Raw genomic sequence first — 18,980 nt, 5'->3', positions numbered from 1 at the left:
CAAGGCCAGTTTGCAGTCACTTAACATTCAATTAAATTTTATTAATAGTGTCACATAACAGAAGTCATCTCAGGACACTAGTGCAGCCCAGGCCTTTGGGTTCCAACTGCATTTGGTGTTGGTAGTATAGTAGTAGTAGCATTAGCAGTAGTGGAATTACTAACAGAAGCAATAGTATGTGTATATTTATATATATATATATATATATATATATATATATATATATATATATATATATATTAACTACCGGTATATATAAATACATATATGCATGTCATTTGTTGCTATAAATATAATCAAAGCCATCTTTAGTGTCACTTTTACAAATTATATTAATATATATTTGCGATATATATGTATTTATTTATTTATATATAATAAAAAAAAAGACAAATATAATGGCTGGTAAAAGTCACGTTAATATATAACGACTGTAATCATGAAGTAAACGGTTTTGAACAGTTTACCGAACAGCCGCTGTGACGGAGCAGGTCACGTGTTATTGTTTGGGGCAGGAAACTGTGGGTTACGTCTTGAAATGCGCGCATCAGCTCCTCTCACTCATTGACGTGTCTTCGCCTCCAGTCTGCCCAGCATGGCTGCGGGAAGGGCCGCGTCTCCACTGGAAACGGGGATTTAATGACCAGTATGCGTTGGAGCGGAATAAACAAACCCGACACGGATCCAGCTGCTGCTGCTGCTGCTAGTTAGCTAGCTAGCCGGCTAGCGAGGTAGCTAACTAGCCCCGCTCCAGCGCCCGTGTGTGTGTGTGTGTGCGGGGAGGAGGGAGCGAGCTAACCGTGGCTAGCCAGTCGCTCTCTGGCTAGCTACACTTAACCTCCAAACGTGGAAGTTGAGACGTACCTGTACCTGGCTGCCGAGCCAGCTAGTTAGCTGTGACACGTAAAAGGGGACGGAGACAAAAATACAAAAATGGAGCTGTTCCAAGCCAAAGACGACTACATTCTCCAGAGCGGGGACCGAGCTCTGTGGTGCAGCCGAAAAGACGGGACCATGACCGTCAGACCCGGTACGTTACCGATGACAGCCGGGCCGTTGAACATCTCACTTTTATTATCGGCTGGAGCCACATAATGTGTCCCCAGGCCTGTTTTAATCTCAACACCTGAGCTGTTTTAGTCTAACCGCTCACTCTTTGATGTCTGAAATAACCGTTTTTAAGGCAACATTGTAGCAGCTGCTTCAAACAAAAACAGCCGATTGTTTGTTAGTCTGTTTTAGTTCTTAGTGTTTTTTATTCAGGGAGTGCCAACACCCTAGACTCCCTAAAAGTTCTTGCTTATGTTGCTGCTGTCTCACACTAAGACCAGGTTTCCACACAGGTCAGGATTATCAGGGAATATCTGGATTATCAAGAGATTAAGTATCTTCCAGAAAGGGAAAGTCAAGGCATTTTTGTTGTTTTTTAATTGTAGTTGCCATTTATAAAAATGTAATATCTCCCATGCTAGTATTTGTCTCCAGGTCACCACCAAGGAGGCATTTCACATCAAATTTCTCACCACTTCCAAAAATAACCATTTCAGAAACAAATATTTTTGCTCAAAGTTTGTTGTACTAGTGTATTTTTTTAATAAGTGTGTGAGCATAGTCTCGTGTTTATAAATATGCACGGTTCAAGCAGTGAAAGTTTACAAATTTATGGGTTTAAAATACGTTTTTTAATTCGTTATTGGTTGTGAAAATTCAGCTTTTTAAGTCGGTAAAATTAAGGGAATTTGACTTATTTTTTGGACCACACAGACAGGAGCATGAGATGGTTAAAATAAGAGACTTCCATGTGCTGTGCCTTACTTATGACATCATAACAGCACTATTATAATATGGTGAATTATTAGAAATCTATAATATCATTCTGATGTATCATGTAGTACAATAAAATACACCTCCGGGCACGTTAAGTGTTACTGAAGCTCATAAAGCGGCTCCTGGACTCACACCTTTTTTTGTTAATCACATTGCAGAAGTGCTGCTGCTGTGGTTCACAGCTGTGGTTAAGAATATTGGCCATTTAATTTCAATTGAATGAAATACAGTGCGGGGTGGATTAACCTGCTCTGTGCTGAAGCGAGAGAACTAAAAAAAAAAGAGAAGTTTAATTCAGAGTCTCCAGAAGGAAGTGTGTTGCGATCCCCCTGAGTCAGTTGGAAGTTGTATGGCTGTGCAGCCATCCTGAACAGGTTTTCAGTTGCACGGCTCTTTCATTATTTAATTGGAAAAAAGGGTTTCCACTACCGCTCCGCTCTCGAGCACGCTGTGAATTCTTTCCATTGATAATATTGTTTTTGAATATCCCCCCCTCCTCCCTTGCGTGAGACCTTTTTTCCTGTGCGACCCTCTCACAAGAAATGTTCTGGCTGGCTGTTTGGAACAGGAAGAGTCATTGTGTGAGGCTGCCGTTGGTTGATGTACTCCACCCTTAGCCCCACCCCTCACACTTTTCCAATTCTCCCCACTATGATGTGTAATCCGTCACCGACGCGAGGCATTCCTGTTTTTTCCTTTTAGTCACTGAGTTTGTGCCCTAACTGACTTTCAAACCAAGCCTGGTGTTTGAAAATGTGTATGCAAATGCAATCAAATTACACTTTCTTCTATAAAGAAGTGTAATAGCTGATTTAGTGAGATTACCATAGGTTGTTAGTGTTTACCCCAGCTGCAATATCTAGAAGAAAATAATTCCGGTTAACAGTGTTTTACATATTCAACAGGAAATCGGCTAACCATATGTGTATTTCTGTTTTTTGAGGTCATATCTGTTTGGTTTACTCTGTGATGTGTAGATATTTGGCTGTTTTTGACAAATAAAAAGGCACACATTCTCAAACCTTTTTTGAAGAAATAACTCCAGGCCTTGATAAACAATAAACATGTCATTCTTCAACCTGGTCCGTCTGCATATCTGGCCTCGAGCACTTCTTTGAGTCGCCAATTTCCAGATGCTTCATCTTCATATTTGTGTTTCAGCGACGGACCTGCTGTTAGCTTGGAATCCGGTGTGCTTGGGTCTGGTGGAAGGCATCATTGGAAAGATACAGCTTCACACAGGTATGTGGAGCATGGGAAATCCGGCTGTTTTTTTTTATTGCTTTTTTCACAGAGAGCATCCGCATTGTTTTTAACCAGTATTTCCCGTCTATGTGCCGTTGCCACATGAGTTGCTAAATCATCCAGAGCTTAGCGAGTTGCTTAATCACAAGGAAAGGTGTGGGGGAAAATGTGTTAAAGTACTTTTGGTATTTGTGATCTGATGGTGATGATTCAATAGATGCTAAATTTCGCTGATGCCTCTGTGGGCCTCAGAGGTGGGACGTTTGAAATTAAACATTATACCCTGTCGCAAGAAATGTGCAATTAGAATATTATGGGATTTCATGTAGATTAACATGGATATTTATTTGACCAGATGTCATTATGAGGGAAACATTTGCAGCTAATGGCTGGCTGTGCAGCTGCTTTCGTCACACCTTTCAGAATGTGAGGAATGCTGCCCCCATATCACAACTCCTTCTCCTCCTCCTCCTCCTTCTTCTACTTCTTCCTCCTCTTCCTCCTCTTCTTCTTTCCTCTCGGCAGACCTTCCTCTGGGCCTCGTGTTAATCCGCCAGAAAGCCCTGGTGGGAACTTTACCAGGCGACCACAAAGTCTACAAGATCACCAAGATAGCCGTGATTCCTCTGTCCGACGAAGAGCCCCAGGAGCTCGAGCTGGAGGTGTGTACGCTGATACCGCGATGAGAAGCATGCACTTTTTTTAATTTTAATATTATTATTCCATTCAACACCCCTGACTCTCACTATAACGGTGCTTTTGAGACTTTATTGCATTTAATTATCATATTTAAATGTGACCAAGATCACTGTGTGATTCATCTCTGATGGGCTGACAGCGATGCTGAAGATGATAATGCATAATTTCACTGTAACGGATAGCAAAGGAAGTTGAATATTACTAAGATTTCAGTCTTTCAGGGGAGCTTCATGGATGGTGAGACAGAGTTTTTTCAAGTGAGTAAATTGGGAGGATAGTCGTCCCCGGATAGGCTTTTAGACCCCGTCCTGTTGTACGTCATCCTCGTACTGCAGAGTGATAATCCCACCCGTGTTGTGTTAGATTGTTTACTGCGTTAGTTCTATTGTTTTGGTTTTAGCTGTTTGTAGTGGGTAGTCATAAACCTTTTGTTTTAGTTGCTTTCTTTCTAAATATCCCAACCACGTGTCAGTAATTGTATAAATGTGATCGATGGTCCTTTGGTTCCAGCTTTGCAAGAAGCATCACTTTGGAATCGACAAACCGGAGAAACTGGCCCCGTCTCCCGATGAGTCAAAGTTCTTGATGAAAACCTTCAGCCAGATTAAATCCAACGTGGCTGTTCCCATTAAGAAAAAGGTATTTATTTGTTGTTGTACTCTGTCATCTTCACTTTTACTCTTTTCCAGTCTTTGGTGCTCTTAAAGGCCTTGAGGTTCTCTTGGGATTTTGTTTTGCTTTTTTTTTCACCTTTTTACTGCTCTTTTCTATCCACACACCCAAAATCCAGTATTCCCCTGCCTTCCAGGTCAAGGAAAATAAAGAGAAGGAACGTCTGGAGAGGCGGCTGCTGGATGAGCTGTACAAGATATTCATGGACTCGGATTCCTTCTACTACAGCATGACATACGACCTGACCAACACTGTGCAGCGTCAGGGAGACTCGGATAAGTCCGGCTTACCCCTATGGAAACAGGTGTGGAGAGAATTATTTTCCTCATTGCCTCGTTTCTTTTACGTATTCACAGTATATCGTAAAACATCTAAAATTACAGTAATTGTTGTTCTTTTGTTAAAGGTGGACGACCGGTTCTTCTGGAATAAATATATGATCCAAGATATTATTGACCTTCAGGTAAATGATTCTTCCACACGGGAATGTAAAGTGGCATGGTTATTGTTTGCTTCTCTTATTTCAGAGTTGAATGAAACCCCCAGGTTTGATTGTGTGACAGTTGCTGTCGTAGTGTTTTTCTTTACAGTCGTCAGCTCAAAGGACGCAGCTGCTCTGTAAGCGTTTTGTCAGAAGAAAATGAAAGTACTCTTAGTGAATAGAAGGGTTATGCAAGATTATCTACCCCAGATACTCAATAACCCGCCAAACAGCATTTGAATCTTCTTTTTCCTGATGTTATTTTTAAACTTTTTGAATGTCCCAGGTGCCAGACGTGGACTTCTGGGTGACGCCGATCATCCAGGGCTTCGTGCAGGTGGAGGAGCTGGTGGTGAACTACAACGAGACGTCCGACGAGGAGAGGAGCAGCCCCGAGACCCCGCCGCAGCCGGAGATCACCTGCGTCGACGACATCCACCCTCGCTTCACCGTGGCCCTCATCTCCAGACGCAGCCGCCACCGCGCAGGTAGAACCCCCGGTCGCCCTCAGTTTGACCTGCAGGAACGTCGTGATGCCCTGATGAACTAATATGTGTGATTAGGACTGACTGTTCCCACATCCCAATAGGGTTTCCTTCCACGAAAAGGCTTCGAGTAACCCGGCAAACAATTTAGTTTTTGTTCCCTCCACGGGATCTGTGGTGTATAAATAATCTGCATTCTCCCCCCCCCCCCCAAAGGGATGCGGTATAAACGCAGAGGAGTGGATACCGAAGGCCATGTGGCTAACTATGTGGAGACGGAGCAGTTGATCCACGTGCACAGCCACACTCTGTCCTTTGTGCAGACCCGTGGCTCCGTGCCGGTCTTCTGGAGCCAGGCGGGGTACCGCTACAATCCCCGACCACGCTTGGAGAAAGGTCAGCAGAACTACGGGATCCTGCAAAACGGTCCTACAGAGAGGGAGGGATGCTTTGATTGAATGCAGTGCTCCTTCAGTTATTTATTTTTATAGTTTCATTCAGTTCTAGTGTTCACTTCGGGTTTTGCATATCATACTGTATATCTTTGCACCACTTTCTTCTCAAATTACAAACAAATTATTCTTTGACTGGGAAGTTAGAATGATGTTAAAGTTTGCACACAAAAAATGTCTTTTGTCAAATATGTGGAATTAATTTCTGTGCATCTTTTTCTGTTTTAGGAGAAAAGGAAACCATGTCTTACTTTTCTGCTCACTTTGAAGAACAGCTCAAACTCTACAAGACGCAGGTGGGTTTACGAATTATTCACTTCTTGCATGCTTTGTCTTGAGTTTGTTATGTGTGTTTATTTAATCACCACCGTGGTTGTTTCCTGTGGGTGCATATAGTGTGAACTACCATGTGTGATCATCACACCAAGTTAACTGAAAGTGCTAATGTTTTCCATTTAACATCTTCGTTCGTTAAATTCCTTCAGATCATCATTAACTTAGTGGATCAGAGCGGACGGGAGAAGATAATCGGTGATGCGTACCTGAAGCAAGTCCTGCTTTACAACAACTCAAACCTCACATACGTCTCATTTGACTTTCATGAGCACTGGTGAGAGAAACGCGTTGTCCTCGACGAACGTTCACGTCGTCCAGATTTAGAATTTACACCACATTGCAATTTACTTCCCCATTAATGCTTCTCGTATCCTGTTTCCCAGCCGCGGCATGAAGTTTGAGAATGTGCAAGTACTGACCGACGCGATATCTGACATCATCACGGACATGAAGTGGGCCTGGTAAGTGTCGTGTCTGCGTTTTTTGTTAGAAAACAATAATGGATTAGAGATTGTAATTCTTTGAATGCATCCTGTTGTTTTAGGGTGGATCAGGCCGGAGTCATCTGCAAGCAGGAGGGGATCTTCAGAGTCAACTGTATGGACTGTCTGGACCGGACCAACGTGGTCCAGGCTGCTTTTGCTCGGGCGGTGATGGAACAACAGGTGAGATCAGTTCCTTGTCTGGACGCAGAGACAGAAATGTTCATGCAGCACATAACATTTGTTATTATGTAAGTCTGGAGGCGCTGCCTTCGAAATGTAATTTCCTGTAGCGGTGACTGAAAGTTATTAAACTTTGCTGTTATATTTTATTTTATAATAATGCCAGTATATTTGCTTTCTAAAACTGGGATTACAAAGTGCTTCACCAGAGGTGTCGGTGTGATCCAACCGACTTGAACAACAGAGTCCTTGTCTCAGTTTGTAGGCAGTTTGCTAAATGTTTGTCCAACAGATTACTGACTTCTGCATATATTTACTCATCACACACACACACACACACACACACACACACACACACACACGGATCCTTGGATGCTCATCCAGCAACAGATGTGATAGAAATCCAGCAACTACACCATATCCATCTCGGATAACATTTAATGAAAAAAAAAAAAAAAGTGTAAATTTACCCGAATGATGCAGGGAAGCATCGCCGTGTCTCTCGGTTTTAGCAGCAAACGTGTCTCTCGTCTTCCTGCAGCTGAAGAAGCTGGGGGTGATGCCTCCGGAGCAGCCGCTGCCTCCCAAATGCTACAAGATTTATCAGAGCATGTGGGCCAACAACGGCGACACCATCAGCAGGCAGTACGCGGGCACAGCGGCGCTCAAGGTAACCTCGTTATCTTATTACATCGTAATCAGTGTTGCACAAACAAACAGTGTGCTGTCTTCTTTTGACACAGTCAGTTTGTTAAGTCGATGGTGTGAGTTATTGAGACGTAATCTTTCTCCAACAGCAGGAATCCCAAATAATCAGTAGATTAGGCATCAAATATGAACTGAGCCTGTTTTGAAGTCACAGATTTGTCACAAGTTTAAAGTCTCAGTCGGTAAGTCCGGCAGATGGAGGGCACTCTGTCAGATTTTGAATGTTTACAACTCTCAGGCTCCTCCCCCACGACCACTGAGCTCCTCCCCCACGACCACCGAGCTCCTCCCCCACGACCACCGAGCTCCTCCCCCTCGACTCCGTGCCCTTTGAAATCCCTTAGATCACGCCACCTTTGAAACGCGGGTCCGATGTTGACTCTGGTTTTATCACGGGCACCGTCGCCATCTTTCTTTTTTTCCTTCTTTTCCACCGGAGGCGGAGGGAAGAAGCTTGTTGCTACTTCCCTCCGCCTCCCCCCTGTGATAGTGGTACGACCTGACGGGGGAGGGGCTCTGTGTGTGCACGAACACAGCCCTGCGTGCTGATTGGACAGGATGTTACGGGCGCTGTGCTTTTTTTTCTAAAAACGGATGATTTATGTTGTTCTATCGGAGTGTAGTGTCGGCTTCAGTGAATATGATCAAAAAAATGTCAGACTGGGATCAAAAGATCAAAAGGTGTATTTAACGGATGATTTGTTTTAGGGTGATTTCACCAGAACGGGTGAGAGGAAACTGGCTGGTGTGATGAAGGATGGCGTGAACTCCGCCAACCGCTACTATCTGAACCGCTTCAGGGACGCTTACAGACAATCGGTCATCGGTATGGAAACAACAAGCACATTTTTAGACCTGTATATATGTGTTCTTCCCCACTGACTTGACTCCTTTTGAATCCTGGTCCTGCAGACCTGATGATGGGCCTGCCGGTGACGGAGGACCTGTACTCCATCTTCAGTAAGGAGAAGGAGCACGAGGAGAAGGAGAAGGAGAGCCAGAGGGGAGCGCAGGAGCAGGTCAGCCTGTTGCTGCAGACCTACATGCAGCTTCTGCTGCCCGATGATGAGCAGTTTCACGGCGGCTGGGCCCTCATCAACTGTGACATGAGGTCAGCTGCCATTTGTGCTATTTATACCAGCAGTCTACCGTTTCTGAAGTGCTCTTTTCATGAGGATTTCTCGTTTCCCACCAGCCTCGTCGATGCAACCAACAAAGATGTGGATGTGCTGCTGCTCCTGTCTGACAAAGCTTATTACATTGCTTAGTAAGTCTGATTTTCAGCATTTTTCTTTTCAGAAATTGACCTCGTAGAGTCACTTACGTTTGTATTTTATTTTCTTGCAGCTACGACGAAGAAGCAGATAAAGTCAATCAATACCAGCGTCTCAATCTGGAGGGTTTGGACAAGATTGAAATCGGTAAGAAAGTTAGACTCAAAGGAGAAGTGAGTAAACTCACTGAGTCACTCCACACTTCCCAAAAGTGTGCTTAACAGTTTCTCCGTAACCTTTTCAGCAACATCCTCCCGGCCGTTTCTGACTCATGCGAGGAAAGCACATCACTTAAAAATGAAAGTCGTGACTTCTTTTTGCAGGTCCAGAGCCGACTCTGTTCGGGAAGCCAAAGTTCTGCTGCATGCGGCTGCATTACAAGAGCGAGGAGATGAGCGGGTACTTCCACACGCTGAGAGCGGCGACGCGAAACCCCGAGGACGACGGGAAAGGTAGGATGTCATTCTTTAAACTGCATAATGGGGGGAAAAAACAAGCAAATTCTCATTCCGGCTTTACATTTCTGCTTATTTCAGACACGTTACAATGCATAGCTGAGATGCTTCGCATAACGAAACAGGCCACGGGGCTGGACCTGCTGGTGGTGGAGAAGAAGCTGGAGAGGTGAGTCATGAAGATGATTCGTCTATAGTGAAGATTAAGCATTTGCCTCCATCATGGCACCGTTTTCACTCATTTTTCTTTGTGTCTTGCATCGCAGGCGGCAGAGCAAACCACACGAGGACATACTGGGCATCCAGAACAAACCGGCCGACCAGGTCCTGGGCAGCTCCGGTCTGGCTCAGGGCAAAAGCTTCCTCCTCAACAAATTCTCGTCTCTCAATCAGAAAGTGAAACAGACCAAGACCAATGTGAACATCGGCCCCTTCAAGCCGCTCGGCAGGCTCGGCAACTTCTCCAAGCCGGACGTGAAAGTCAACTTCCTGAAGCCGACGATGCACGTCAACCTGTGGAAGTCGGACAGCAGCCTGGAGACGTCGGATAACAACCCCGGCACGGGAGCGCTGAAAGACGACGGCCACTCTGAGATCTCCGACGACTCGGACTCCTACAACTCCGACCCCGAGCATCCGTGCTCCGGTTCCCTAGAAAACGTGGACTATGTGCTGCCCAGCTGCGGCATCGTAGCATCAAACCCACGACTCGGCAGTCGCTCCGTGTCTATCGGCAGCGTGGAGCTGAACATCCCCTCCGTCATCAGAGTCACCGGCTGTGACGGGAAGCAGGAAATCAGCCCCCAGGACGGCGATGACAAGTCCCCGGGGACCGCCTCCGTGGCCGAAGAAGCCATCCTGATCGACTTCGGTACTCCCATCGACGCCTACTGCCACCAGTTCGTCCAGGATGCACAGACCAAACCCGTCGAGGTGTTCGGAGAGCAGCCGCTAGCCGCCGCCCCCCAGCTCAACCCTCTGGCGCCCCCTGCAAACTCGGACAAGCAGCCGGCCCCCGAGCTGCAGCACGAGGAGCCCCAGCTCCCGAGGCCGTCCCAGCTGGACGTCGACACCACTACCTCCGGTTCCAACCTCCTCACCGTCCAGAAGCCCAGCTCGGCGGCCTCGGGAGGCTCTCAGCGGAGCCTGTGCTCACAGATGGAGGGCAGCCTCGGCCCGTCGCCGGCCGACAGCAACGGCAGCCGAGTGGTGTCCCCCTTCGCCAAGATCAAGAGCTCCATGGTCCAGGTGGCCAGCCTCACGCAGGCGGGACTCACCCAGGGCATCAATTTCGCCGTGGCGAAGGTACAGAAGAGCCCGGAGCCCGACGCCGTCAACGAGGCCCAGGAGAACGAGCTGAAGGCAATGTTTACACAGTGCCAGACCAGGATCATTCAGATCTAGTGCTTTCCTTGTAGCGGGGTTTTGTAGTCGTACGTCGTGTAGAAAAACTTCCCGTCTGGTAGCAGTAGCAAAAGCTTGCACATAGCGTCTCTACTCGGCCAAGAAATGCACTCTTAAATTTGCCCTTTAGCTTCAACTTGCCCACGTTAACGCCGACTCCTGTACAGAAAGTAAGCCCAACATGACGGTGACCATGTTTACGTGCACTTAATTATCGGTTATGCACTTGAGTTTTCTGATCTAAGGGACGTTTTGGCTTGTATCCCTTCTTTTTTTGCCACGCAACGCAGCACAATGTCAGGTATTTAATAATAGATTGTGTTATAGTTCCCAATTTTATACGGTAAAACATTTGCATTCAAACAAGTTTTCGAATCCTAAATCAGTCCAGAAACACTGCTAGTGAAGATTCCATTAGAATGACCTTTAGGAGTCAAAAGAAGATACTTTTTCGCGGTATCTTTTTGTGCATGTAAACATGTCACTTAGTCTGAGAAGTTATTATTCTGCGCAGTGCTCGCATGTGAGGTTTAACTGATAAACATTAGCTGTACGTCTAATAGAAACGAATCCGACCGTTATCACGTACTGTACGTCACCCTGTATGTGCAGGTGCACTTATCGGCGTTTGTGGTATATAGGCCTCGATCTGTAAACAGTTGTTGTAGAATCTGACCAAATATCTTCTTTTTTTTTTGTGATTCCCAAAGGAGACAATTCTGTGTTAACTATCATCCTTTTTTTTTTTTGTATAGCCGTCAGAAACTAGCAAAGGTGACATACCGTACGTAGTTCTCCTATGTAATATCAATGTTGTCAAGTGTAACTTTAGAAGATATACCGTAAACAATAATGACTACACAAGACCTTTTTAGTAAGAGTTTTCTGGTCGTGGATATGTACAGTGAAGTATCGTCCGTTCATCCGTTTCCTCCCCTCAAACCTTTTGTATATCGATGGCGGGGCTCAAAGAGGTGTGAGCATTATATTTTGAAAAAGAACGCCCAGTACCGTCTTTGCTATAACCCACGAATAACCAGACAAAATACTGGTTTACAGCCGTTTTTGATAGATCAATGCAATGAAAGAACTATTCTCCTAATAGTGCTGATTAATTAACGAGGGTTTTGTTGTTGGGCCAGCGTCCTGCGTCGCATGTTGGACACAGACAGGCGAGTAGCATATAGTAGGTATATATGCAAATGCACCCGTCCCCATTATTAGAAACACTTGACGCTTTATGCACTCCCCACCCCCCCGGAAAAAAAACAACTGAAAGCATATTTGCCTTAACAGGGAATAGAAGTGGGATTATGTATATCAGGTATTTATGGCAAAATCTACCTTTTTAAGTCCATTCTTTTACATGTTACATTTGGTGTACTGTATAAAAGCTCATGTTCAGGGTTAACTGTATGTCACCGCGCTGTTATCTTGGGATATTTCTCACGTCCTCCATGGAAATGAGATGTAAACGTGTGTGTGCTGTACAGTGTGTGAGTTAGAGCGTCGCTGCTGCTGCTGCTGGTATTTAGGAGTGTGCAACTTACTCACATTTAGCCGTAACCATAGTTATAATGCACACGTTTTTAACGTTTAACCTCAAGAAGCGAGGTTTTCCTTTGCCTCGTCGTTCTCTCCCGTTACACAAAAATGTCTCCCGTGACCTCGTTACAGTCAGAAGAAAGCATAGTTCACTAAGGCCAACACACTGCTTTGCATATCTGTGTCTTATTTATGACAAATCATTATAATCAATAGGTGAAATATCCCAAGATAAAGGGTCACACATTTCATACCTTTTTGTGTTGATATTCACCCGTTTTTCCAGCTTTGCTCACCAGCAGACGAGGAGCGTGATTTATTTTATCTGACTGTAAGTAAGATCGTAGCCTCGTGCTACGTCACATAGTTGTTGAACCTGCTGATAAGTGTGTGTGTGTGTGTGTGAGTGTGTGTGGTGCTGCCAAAGCTTTAAGGTGATAGCGGTTAATGCAAAGTTTTAATGCAGATGTTAAAAAGTCTTTGTTTTTGCTGGATTGCAAACACTGGAGCGGTTCTCAAGCAGAGCAGGAACACGAGCTGAAAGGAACAGTAATCCTCAACATTCCCGGTAAGAGACCACGACGTTAAAGAGTGTTTTTTTTTTTATATATGCAAAAGCTGACAGAGATATAACTGATCCTATATTTGCTGGGTGAGATTGTTTCCCTCCTTTTTGTTTTTACACCAAGTGCTTTGTGCGACCCGCCTCCTTCATTTGTTGTCACCAGACAAATAACCACGACTATAGAGGTCTTAAAGCATTTGATTGCACTGTTCAAGCACATTTTCTTTGTCCGAAGCGTTACCATTACATTTGAATGTCTGTGGTCATCTCTCCTCTTTACCAACTGACTGTTGTCATTGTTTTCCACAGTGTTCTGAGATTGTATTGTATATTAAAAGTATCCTATTTATTCTTATCCTCGTTGGGTGTGTTGTTGTTTCTTGGTAACTAAAGTACACGTTAAGTCGAGGAAATTATTCCACTGGAATAAAAAAAACAAAATGTGTTGCATGAGGTTTATTGTCAAATCTGTTAACATGAAGTCTCCATGCCAGCATATCAAACATTTAAAGAAAAAATGCATTATGACATCATCCTCCTGAGCTCAAATGGTGGAAATGTTGTTCTGCAGCAACGCTGCCTTTAACCGCTGACATCAGCGAGACAGCAGCTTTGACATTAAGGCAAAAGTGGGAGTAAAACTACCACCCATTCAGTGAAAATATATCTAAATCTTATCCGTAAACTCGGTACTGTAAAGAACACATGAGTTATATGACGCATGAAAAACATCTTTATTACAAACTTTTATTTTTTAGGTATCAAAAAAAAAAAGAAGAGGAAAAACTAAACAAAAGGTGTCCTGTTTTCTCTCACGGCTCGTTGCCGTTGACACACTTGTGCTGCTCCATCCGGCTCCTCCGCAGCATCTCGATGTGTTTGGCCCTCAGCCAGCTGTCTGTGGACAGAGACGTCTGTCCCAGACTCAGAGACAGCAACCTGCAGATACCAGATACCAACACAACATTTCAGTTTCCTGCTCTGAAACAGCAAGTTTTTAACAACTATTTCAGCGTGAAGCGATCGTCCCTTCTTATGTCATATCTGGCATTTTTGCATTGTTCTATTTAACACGTTTAGAAGGCTTTACAGGCTGCCGTTATTATTCTCACTGGATAAAAAAAAAGGGAAATAAATGCCAAGTAGATGTGCTTATATAAAGTTAAATCACAGCCCACCTCGCCACCACGAGCATCCTGTGGAGGTCCTCGGCGGTTATGCTCTGGGGGTCGTCCTTCCTCATATCTACAAAGTCATCCTCGACTGCCTGAGGACACCAGAAAAGGACGAGATGCATGAAGGAACACCTCTAAAATACCACGCTGATGTAATGTTCGTGTGACGCCGTGTCTCACCTTGGTCACGTCATCAGAGATGCTGTAGTCCAGCAGGCGAGCGACGCCCAGGTACAGTCTGAACTTGTTCAGCTGTGAAGCCTGCGGGTGCGTGTGGATGCCGCTGAGATACTCCTCCATTTGGGTCGGGGCGACCTGATGCTGTAGGTGTATCTGGCAGTCCGCCTGTGGAGTTTACAGAGTAATATTGACACCGTTGCATAGAACATCTACATGTATCTAGATGTTTTCTCCCCCCCACGTGTGTTGCTATGCAGAACGAGGCTCTGCCTGCTGCCGTGCCTGCCGAGCTTGGCACGCTCTCAAAACTTCGCAGCACGCCAGACAGGAGCAAAGCCTCGGTGAGCTGGCCCTGAAGCACTGGAGCAGCTGGAGGGTCGAGCGGACCGCCGGCCGATACTTAACGTAAACGCGGCCGTGCTCTTCTGACTTCTAATCGAGCCCGCGAGTTGTTTACACCCCCCTCCCCTTCACTGCTGGACTAATAGATGGCCGAGGCCTGACGCCTCTCCCAGGATTGTTCCTGTGGCACACAGCTGCCGCCATGGCAACCCGTCACACCCAACGCACAGGAATAGCACACGGCCGAGCTAAAACCGCCGGCTGGAGAGGTCGCCGCGGCCGACCAATGGCAGATGAGGTGACAGCGTGACGCCGGCTAGAAACAAACCCCAGCGTCAGACGCGGCTCGTCTCTAGAGAGGCTGAAGGAAACCTTAGCCCTCCCTGTGTGTGTGTGTGTGTGTGTGTGTGTGTGTGTGTGTGTGTGTGTGTGTGTGTGTGTGTGTGTGTGTGTGTGTGTGTGTGTGTGTGTGGGGCTGAGTCGTCGTCCAACGTCCTCACCGGCAGCAGCGAGCGGCCCTCTGACACGACGAGCACGTTAATATTGCAGGGGAATTCCATCTGGTGGTAGTTAAAGTCATAATCAACCTTCTGCCACGAGATCAGGTTCCCGAGGGCCGTGACGTTACGCACACCTACACAACAAAAACACACACAAGGAAAGCAAGATTCAACCTTAAGTGTCCGTTAAATCATACACACGTGTCTCCGGCCTGCAGAGGACAGTAACTGCAGTGTCTGTGCTCTCAGTGGCGCCCCCTCCTGGTAACAAGGACTTACCTGCTGTGTCCAGCTGTCCCTGCTCCAGCTGGGTTTCGTCCAGGAAGAGGGAAGTGTTTCTGGCCAGCTGCAGGGCCCCGCTCACTAGCCGGTTGGCCACGTAGTCCTTCTTTGGCACGAAGCGCATCTGGTTCATATTCTGGAGGCTCATGCCCAGATAGTACGACTGCAGGGCAAGGGAACAGCTGTTATTGTTTTCCCTTTTCAACCATAAAGAAATGAATAGATAAGCCATGCAGTGCTGACAAAGTTCACTCACAGACGGCACGAGCTGCTGGACGATCTGGTAGAAGCGTTCAGTGTACGAGGAAACAGTGGGACAGCCGCTCAGGTTCAAGGAGAACTTCCCCAGCGGGAGGACGTCCCGCCTAGAGTACCTACGAGGGAAAACAAACTGTGAAACGAAGAAGCTCCCTTGCCTTTTTAGCGTGAAGCCGTGAAAAGGACGCCTAAACGTTAAATATTGGACTTAACGTACACGCTCGAAATGAGATGCAGAATGAGGTATTCAGCAGCCAGGGCGTCTCCCAGGAGGACGTGGGTGAAGTACGTGAGCAGCTCTGCTCTGACGGCCGGCATCTCGCTGAGGGTCGAAGATAAAACTGAGGGAGGAGGACAGAGAGTTCAAATATCTATTCTATGTAGGCCTGTTCTGTTTACAGCAATCATCCAGTCAAAGGAATTAAATGTTCTATCTTACTGATGTTTACATTCTCTCTCTCTCGGAGATGAACACACACTTTCAGTTGCAGACGTGACGAGACGTGTCAAAACAATCCGCCATCATGAAAATCAGATGCTCTTTTACATCTGTGGAAATATGTTTTCCCCTCGACAGTCATTTAAATGTTTCCCCAGATCTCGGTCGGGGCCATTTGTCCTCACATGCACTGTTGTCCTCCAAGGTGGCGCAGGGCAGCAGCGGGTTGTTGTGAGGCAGCGGCCTGGCGTGGAGCACGTGGAGGCGAGGAACCAGCGAGGCTGGCGGGCTGTGGACTCTCTGCTCCTCCGCCGTCTCCATGCTCTCCGTCGGGTCCAGCAGCGACGAGGAGGCGTCTCTGTGTGGACGAACCGCAATGAGCAACTTCACCCGCTGGAGGGGAAATGTGAAGTAAAATCCAACGTGTCTTACTTCTCGTCGGCGAGAGCGCTGAGAGCCGGGCTGACGGAGAGGATCCCGAAGACCTCCACCACGTCGTTGAGCTTGAAGCGGTCCCAGTCCTCGTACACCTGCCAACGACACGTTTAGCTTCTGGACGTGGAAAGTCTGAGTGTTCGTCGAGAGACAAGTCACCGAGCGAGGGAGATGAGGCAAGAGGATAAAAAGGTACCAGAACCCACCTTGACTAGGCAGGAGGGGCCTTTCTCTCCCGGTAGAGGGAAGTTGAGGTCGAGATGGGAGGCGGATGCCGTCTGGCTTGAGGGAGCTTCCGTCTCCCGCCGCTTACAGTCACCGTTACCGTGCTGTTCTGTGGGACTCTGAGGACCTGCAGCGAGAGGGGAGGAGCCATCAACAATCCACTCTACATACATTCATGGTTGGATAAAACATGTTTAAAGAGCCGCTGGTACCGGTGTGCGGCTCCCTCTGCTTCTGCGGCTGCGTGTCCATGTCGTCGTCGTCCTCCTCGTAGCTCCGTTTCTGCCTCGTCGGCGCGTACGAGGTGGAAGGCACCACTCTGGCTTGGCTGGAGCCGGCGAAGCTGTGTGACAGAGTTAAGGGAAAACTGGGGGAGCAGAATTCAATGAGCTCGTTTGAGCTGCGTCTCGCCAAAAGCAGCATTTCCACACATAATCTGCCCAAGATAAGGATATCTCTTTCACCCAGGGATTTTCTCCAGGGATTGGCACACAGTAGAAAGTCTGTCTCTCTTTAGTCACGGCTTTTTCGGAGTTAAAATCCACCTGCAGATAAAAAAAATGTGTCGCTGTGAGCAAAGCTGAAGCTGAGTCGAGGCATGTATGGATCTCTTCAGTGATTTAGCAGCGTGGTACTTACGGCACATTCGGTCACATCTTTGTACTTCCCACATCGCAACACCTGGAGACAGTCGGACAGTATTATCACACATCATCAATGCAAAACGACATGCAAAAGGACACGAGAGAGAGGCTGCACTGCACAGGAGAGGACGAGGAAGCGCTTACTTTAGCCTTTGTGGATGGATCAACAGTCTGGTACACTCCCATGTAGAACTCTGGATCAAACATGTCTTGGATTAAGCAGCGAAACTTCACCAGGCTGTTGGGCTTCAGGTAGTGCAGAGGGACGTCGTTCAAAGACGGGACCTGCAGCAAAACCAAGGAGGCGTGTCATTTTCACGAGTCTTCTGCATCTCTGTGGGTTTGTTATATGCAACAACAACAAAAAAAGGATCTGAGAGCCGCGTTACCCCGGTGTGAGCATCCTTCTCTTTCAGATGATCTTTGAAGAATTCAACCGCTTTCGCCTCCCATCCAGAGTTCGGATCGTTCTGGGACGCAGCTTCAAATAAATCACAGATCAGAATGTTATTTATGATTAAAAAGTAACTGAAGCGGGACTTTGAGAATCCCAGGTGATTGGATTTCATTCAGCTTGGCTACATTATTATTTTTTTAAAAGATGGTCACAACATTTGCATGTGATAAACAAAACAAAAATATCCAGAATTACATGTTGGTGTTGTGAGGAACAATGAGATGCATCAAAAATAGCTGCATTTTTTCTGCCTCATGACCAAATTAAACTATAAAGTAAAAATATCTAACTTTTATTAAGCTGAAATTGGACAACGCAACTGTTATTAAAACATGTCAGTATTTTCCACAAATAAGTAAGTACTTTATATTGATCAGTGTCAGGGATCTGCTCTTTAATGCCAACATATGCTAAAATATATGATCCAAACCGGTGCATTCATAGAAGTTTGGATAATTTCAAACTACTTTAAGGACCCTGAACGCCTCATGCAGCGGATTCGGTGCTTCCTCTTTTAACTAGCTAAGTGTGGGAGGGGGTACAAGTTACAACCCGCACATTATTAATTCTTACTATTATTTCTGATTAAGGGATAAATCATGGCTACACGCGACGAGCACGGCGGTTAGCGTGCTACTTAGCCACACGGCTAAACTAGCTAGGTTCACGCGTTAACGATAGCTGTCAAAGGAGTGAAGTTCCGGCGCGTCTCACCGAACATCCCTTCAACGACGCCGAGCGGCTCGTTAATCCAGTCGTGTGTGGAAGGCATCGTTACCCGCCGGGAGACGTCAAGAGAAAATACAATTGTAAAAAATATATATATATATCCGGAAAAAAACTCTGTTTTGTTGACTTTCCAGACACACGCTCACACACACAACGGATGGCAGTAAAGTGAGGGCGGGAAAAACGCGTCACCAGCACTACCAGCCGACGAGCGTATGCGTCGTTTGTTTTGTGTGCCGGGACCAACCGGAGCACGGAGCTAAAGCAGGCAGCGGTGACTTGAACTGTACTTGGATGGACGAGGTTTTAAGGTTGGTGGTGTAGTGAAGAGAGAAAATATGTTTTATTTATATAAAAATTAAATGTTTGTTTAATGTTGTAGCACGTTTAAAATGATATCAGGGTAACTAATCCATGTTGGCCTGTAGGTGGCAGTAGTGAAAGAGTGTTTGGGTTTCCTACAACCAACGAACAAGTATTGTCAGGGATTGTGGGGGAAAG

General features: G+C 46.2%; 2 protein-coding genes across 3 annotated transcripts; one reads left to right on the top strand and one right to left on the bottom strand.

Annotated features, from left to right (window-relative positions):
- The first annotated feature begins 523 nt into the window (after nt 1-523).
- Nucleotides 524-13,170, top strand: inpp5f (inositol polyphosphate-5-phosphatase F). 2 transcript variants are annotated; one of them, XM_084021321.1, is made up of 20 exons: nt 524-1,030; nt 2,989-3,069; nt 3,598-3,734; nt 4,282-4,410; nt 4,580-4,747; nt 4,850-4,906; nt 5,211-5,412; nt 5,626-5,805; nt 6,090-6,157; nt 6,347-6,471; nt 6,581-6,658; nt 6,742-6,862; nt 7,404-7,532; nt 8,279-8,396; nt 8,483-8,681; nt 8,766-8,837; nt 8,918-8,991; nt 9,168-9,296; nt 9,381-9,468; nt 9,566-13,170. In XM_084021321.1, the coding sequence occupies exons 1-20, from the start codon at nt 934-936 to the stop codon at nt 10,701-10,703; spliced, it is 3,390 nt and encodes a 1,129-aa protein (XP_083877447.1). In that variant the 5' UTR covers nt 524-933; the 3' UTR covers nt 10,704-13,170. The 2 variants fall into 2 exon arrangements, with proteins under 2 accessions (XP_083877447.1, XP_083877446.1); XM_084021320.1 differs by having other exon boundaries at nt 4,562-4,747.
- An 84-nt stretch (nt 13,171-13,254) lies between these two features.
- On the bottom strand, nt 13,255-18,658 carry mcmbp (minichromosome maintenance complex binding protein). Its single transcript, XM_084021182.1, has 16 exons — nt 18,465-18,658; nt 17,683-17,774; nt 17,438-17,578; nt 17,289-17,330; nt 17,105-17,194; nt 16,862-16,994; nt 16,631-16,776; nt 16,422-16,519; nt 16,175-16,347; nt 15,768-15,891; nt 15,549-15,666; nt 15,290-15,455; nt 15,011-15,144; nt 14,169-14,333; nt 13,992-14,080; nt 13,255-13,752 (listed from the first exon to the last, which is right to left on the bottom strand). The coding sequence occupies exons 1-16, from the start codon at nt 18,520-18,522 to the stop codon at nt 13,626-13,628; spliced, it is 1,896 nt and encodes a 631-aa protein (XP_083877308.1). The 5' UTR covers nt 18,523-18,658; the 3' UTR covers nt 13,255-13,625.
- Between the last annotated feature and the right edge of the window lie 322 nt (nt 18,659-18,980).

This window comes from Eutrigla gurnardus (assembly GCF_963514095.1).
Source record: "Eutrigla gurnardus genome assembly, chromosome: 11".
NCBI classification, from domain to species: domain Eukaryota; kingdom Metazoa; phylum Chordata; class Actinopteri; order Perciformes; family Triglidae; genus Eutrigla; species Eutrigla gurnardus.
The sequence above is the reverse complement of the archived record's forward strand: the minus strand, read 5'-3'. Positions and strand labels throughout refer to the sequence as shown.

What these genes read in the sequence shown, in the direction of transcription:
- inpp5f (XM_084021320.1), top strand. Translation starts at nt 934, where the DNA reads ATGGAGCTGTTCCAAGCCAAAGACGACTACATTCTCCAGAGCGGGGAC. An exon ending in ACGCAGCCGCCACCGCGCAG is followed by an intron (nt 5,413 to 5,625) that starts GTAGAACCCCCG and finishes CCCCCCCCAAAG; the next exon opens with GGATGCGGTATAAACGCAGA. An exon ending in ACGGACATGAAGTGGGCCTG is followed by an intron (nt 6,659 to 6,741) that starts GTAAGTGTCGTG and finishes CTGTTGTTTTAG; the next exon opens with GGTGGATCAGGCCGGAGTCA.
- mcmbp (XM_084021182.1), bottom strand. Translation starts at nt 18,522, where the DNA reads ATGCCTTCCACACACGACTGGATTAACGAGCCGCTCGGCGTCGTTGAA. An exon ending in GCCCCTCCTGCCTAGTCAAG is followed by an intron (nt 16,520 to 16,630) that starts GTGGGTTCTGGT and finishes TGTCGTTGGCAG; the next exon opens with GTGTACGAGGACTGGGACCG. An exon ending in GGGACAGCTGGACACAGCAG is followed by an intron (nt 15,145 to 15,289) that starts GTAAGTCCTTGT and finishes TTTGTTGTGTAG; the next exon opens with GTGTGCGTAACGTCACGGCC.